This window comes from Crocodylus porosus, unplaced genomic scaffold (genome assembly GCF_001723895.1).
Source record: "Crocodylus porosus isolate Cpor-Errol unplaced genomic scaffold, CroPor_comp1, whole genome shotgun sequence".
Classification (NCBI taxonomy): domain Eukaryota; kingdom Metazoa; phylum Chordata; order Crocodylia; family Crocodylidae; genus Crocodylus; species Crocodylus porosus.
The window spans coordinates 11,530,982-11,535,603 of NW_017728943.1; the positions used below are offsets into that span (position 1 = coordinate 11,530,982).

A 4,622-nucleotide genomic window follows, 5' to 3' on the forward strand; every position below is an offset into this window, starting at 1 on the left:
TATCCCTTCCGTCCTGGGCACGTGTGCAGAAACAGGAACTCTTACAGCTCATTTCCGGTTCATACAAACATGTATGTGATCACGTCACTTCATCCATCGCATGTATATTATAATTAACTACTTAAGTATGTGGGGCGGATAGGCAAGTATGCATCAGCTAATTGCGCATGCTCAGAAAGTTCTCTAGGTCACCAAGACTTGAAATCCTCCCCCCACCCTTCAAGGACACAGTCAGTTGAATTCCAGCTTCTGTAATCTGCATGTGAAAGCCGGAGGAGTGTGGAGAAGGGAGTGATTTAGCATAAGAAACAAGGCTGGCCAAGGAAAAAAGTCCTTGGCAGTGTTTTTTTCTTATCAGGTACGAGATGCAAACTGTGCAGTTCTAACAACGCTCCATTTCTAATCATATTCTAACAATACTCCATTTACTGTGCATTTCTAACAGGTGGAAGTGGCTGGGATGGTGCCCGGTTCCCCTGCCTCCCACATTCTGGTGCTATACAGGGTAGGTCCCTAAACCCTGATTTTGATGTGTGGGATCCTCTCTGCTGCCCCTACTTCATGGCCTGTTGTTAAGTGTGCCTTTATTTATGCTACACAGTTCTTCCAGCAGAGCTATGTCAGCTAGCGATATGAAGAGATCACATCTGTGGAAGTTGTGCCTGTACCTACCCTAGTCTCAGTGACTTTTACCAGCTGGGCTTCTGGGGGGGAGCTACAGCAGCAGCAACACTGCAGGCAGAGCTGTGCCTGCCCCTGGGGCTATTAGCAACGTGTAGGAAGTGGACAAGCTTTGGTGGTGCACCCCCTGCAAAAAGTGGCAGCGGTGCATGTGGGAGTATCCCCCCTTGCCACTGCCACGCCCCTGCTACCACTGCCTGTGGGCCGTCACCATGTGCCCCGGCATCTGGGTGCATGTGGTGTTCATGCCTGGGGCCTCTGCTCCTGTGGCACACTCTTGATGGCCTTCCAGTTGATGTCCCTTGACGTGGCTTGCTGGGATAGATGCAACCTCAGTTTCCTGGTTATTGGGTTCAGAGAAAATGAAATGTGTAGCTGAGAGTTGTGCATACTAAGCACATCTGGATAACGCTGCTGTGTCTTGTGGCACTGTAAGGTGGATGTCCCTCAGGACCCCGGAGCAGTACAGCTGCAGGGGCTAGTTCCGCCTGCCCTGTGAGTGCCAAGCTGCTTTTCCACGGGGAGCAAAGGCAGGTATTTGCACCGTCACGGACCTAGGCGAGCCCCCCAGTGCCCCCCTTCCCGCTGCTAAGGGGCGCTTCACTTACCGCCGGCTTAGCTTAGCCCTGACCAGTTTTGCAGACCGCCACTGCCTCTGCGCAGCAAGCCCAGTCCCGTCCCCCCCGTACGTGGCCTGCAGTAGGGGGCGCTCTATGACCGCCTCTATGGTTGCCGCCCGGATCTGAGGAGCGTTGCCCTACCCCCACGCCTATAGCGCTCGGCTTCCGGGATGGGGAGGGTGGCTTGGTTCTGCTGGCGCCTGCTCTGTGGTTCGTTAGGCGGTAGCGGTGGCGCTCGGTTTGAATGGCGTGGCGGGAACATGGCGGCGCGGCCGCTTTTTCCGCCGCCCAGCGCCGGGCGCCGCCGCCGCCGCCTCCGCCTCCCCGCCGGCCTGTGCTCAGCCCCCCCGGGCCCAGCCCCTCAGGTACGAATGGGGGGAGCCCGGGCGGGGACAGCAGCAGCCGGGATGCGACGTTAAGAACGGCGCTACCACGCTCCGGGGTTTGGGCGTTGTACTTAACGTCTATGCTTTGGAAATGGGAAAAACGTAGCTTTTTATATATATGTGTGCGTGTGTGTGTGTGTATCTAGATAGATAGATATACCTATACAGATATAAAAAGAGCTATACTTTTCTCGTTTCCAAAGAGTAGACGTTAAAACAATGCCCAAACCCCAAAGCATGGCAGCACTGGAAGAAAAAATCACAGGAGTAACCGTAACCATGGCTTGTTGTGAGCAGTAGTTAGTGGTGGTGATCGCAGGGATAGTAATGGCAACATGAGCTGGTGAGGAGTGCAGGTAACACCCATAGTGAGAGCCATGGGGACGGGTGATGAGGAAGTGTGCAGCGATGGGTAACAACAGCAATTGGGGATGATGAGGATGATGCCCTTGTAACAGCGAGAATGGTTAATGATGGTAACAACCATTGTAATCAACAGCAGCAATGGGTGTTGATGCAGGACAACTGTAATAACAGCAACAGTTGATGGTGGTAATAACTATTGTTGTTATGGTTAGTGATGGTGATGGCCATAATAATGGCAGCAATCTGTTGATGAATACAACAACCATAATTAACAACAGCAATCGTTGATGGTGGTAATAACTATTGTTGTTGTTATAGTTAGTCATGGCGGGCTCATAATAATCAATAGCAGCAATTGGTGCTGAGATAACTACAGCCATAGTTAACAACAACAGCAATAGCTGATGGTGGTAATAACTATTGTTGTTGCTATGGTTTGTGATGGTGGCAGCTGTAATAATCAGGAACAGCAATTTGTGTTGACATAGACACTGAGTGTGTGGGGGCCTGAGGGCATTGCCCCCTTGGGAAGAGGGCCATCAGGGCTGAAACCTGAGGAGAATTATGTAATATTTCTTAGGAACAGTGACAGAAGCCAGGGATCTGGGTTTTCTTTTCATTGTGGAATAATGTGGATTTTTTTCCTTTAAGGGAGAAAAACGCAGGAAATGGCAGGTTTTCCCTTGCAGGCTGGCAGTTCCAGCCTGCAAGGGGCTGCTTGGGGAGGGGGGCAGTTTGTGCATGCACATGCATGTGGCAGCTAAGCAGTGGTGGAGAGCAGCTCTCACAGCTCCCTCCAGGTAAGTCTATGGGGTGGAGAGGGGGCACAGGCAATGCGGTAGAAGGGTGGGGGGGGGCACAGGCAATGTGGCAGCGAGGGGTTGGGGCACCAAGATAACATGGTGGGCAGGCATTTGCCCCCTGAGATTTTTTTGCGCACAGCAGGTTGCAGGGCTGCAGCAGAGATGTGGGCAGGACCTGGTGTCGGAGGGAGCGCCACACCACCTGCCAAGATGAAGCGCAGCGGCAGCATGGAGTTGTGCCCCTGCTGCTGTCCGGTGGGCAAGTGGTGCCTCACCTTGGCAGTTATGGCAGCATAGTACTCCTGCTGGTGCTGGGTCCCACCATGCAGAAGCAGCTCCTGCCCAGAGCTGGCCTTGCTTGACCCAGCTCCGACCCTGTGCCCCGCTGTAGGTGCAACTATCTCAGGTGGCACATGCCTCCCCCGCTGCATCACCGGTATCATCTCCTGATTTCCCACATGTTGCCTGTGCATACTCCCCAGTTCCCCACACACTGGGGGGCTGGGGGCAGGGGCACATATATTTTTTCCAAGGGGTGGGGCCTCAGATGATGGACAAGTCAGCACCTATTAGTGTAGAATCTGTAGATAATAATGACAACCCTAAAAGCAACAACAATAGTTGATTGATTATAGCAGCCATGATAATAACAACAATAGTTAATGGTAATGATAACGACCATAGTAATACATAATCAATAACCGTGGCTAGTGATTGATAATAACAACCATAATAACATCAACAATTGATGATGATAACAACCATGATAATTCATAACAACAGGAATTAATAATAAAGCCTCCCCACATTTCCATTGTGTCTAAAGGGAAGAGTGTGCGACTCCTGTGAATGAGCTGGAAAAAGGAATGGCAGCAGAGTTGGCACTCAGTACAAGATGAGCTTGGATTGTGGAGCACAGGAAAGCTATAAAGCATTTGAGAGGGACCTAATGGAGTGAGGCATCTGGGTTGTCACTGGATGCCACTCAAGTGCAAATGCAGAGCAGCATGCTTTGGAAAGAGTAGCTTAAACAGACAGGTGCCCATCCTGTGTCTCTGCGGGGGTTTGGACTGGATCATCCTGGTCTGTTCCAGGCCTGTGCTTCTACTCGGGTGCCTGTGGGGTTTCTAAATTCAGATAGAACAAGTCAAGAAATTGTCTGGGTGGGATTGCTGTATGGATTTCTGCTTGCTGTGCTGCAGCAGCAGCAGTCAAAAAAAGGAGAGCAATTGTAGGATGTGTAAGGAACAGGGTGCAAAGTACAGGGAGCTGTCTAGTGTCACTGTATGTTAATCACTGATACACCCCCAACTGGAGCCTGGGTCCAACACAGGCAACCCCATCTCCAAATAAAATACTGGTGTTTGATGGGGTTTAGGGGGAGTGCTGAAAATGGTTTGTGAAAAAGCAAACCTCTCATATGAAAAACGGCTGAAAAAGATCAGGACCTTCAAGCTGTAATAATAGCCTACAAATTAACGAATGATACAGGGAAAGAAGATCAGGGGTTCTTATCACAATTTTTTGTTATCTGGAAACTAAGAGATGGTCCAGAAATTAAAGGGTGGCAAACTCCCACAAAGGGCAGTGCTCCTTCGTGCAATATGCAGTTGGCCTGTGGAAGTCAGTAAGTCACTGAGGCTAAGAGCTTAGTAGAATGTGGGAGAATTCGGAAATACATATGGGTGGTAGGAATATCCAGATTTCATAGATTTCATAGACATTAGGGCTGGAAGGGACCTTGGGAGATCATCGAGTCCAGCCCC

General features: G+C 50.6%; 1 protein-coding gene across 2 annotated transcripts in view; it reads left to right on the forward strand.

The window, feature by feature from the left end:
• The first annotated feature begins 1,536 nt into the window (after window positions 1-1,536).
• POLQ (DNA polymerase theta) overlaps window positions 1,537-4,622 on the forward strand; it is a 91,673-nt gene continuing 88,587 nt past the window's right edge. For both annotated transcript variants that reach the window (XM_019548694.1, XM_019548696.1), the window contains exon 1: window positions 1,537-1,666. In XM_019548694.1, the coding sequence (XP_019404239.1) occupies window positions 1,546-1,666 (121 nt within the window). In that variant the 5' untranslated portion in view covers window positions 1,537-1,545. The remainder of the gene's footprint in view (window positions 1,667-4,622) is intronic.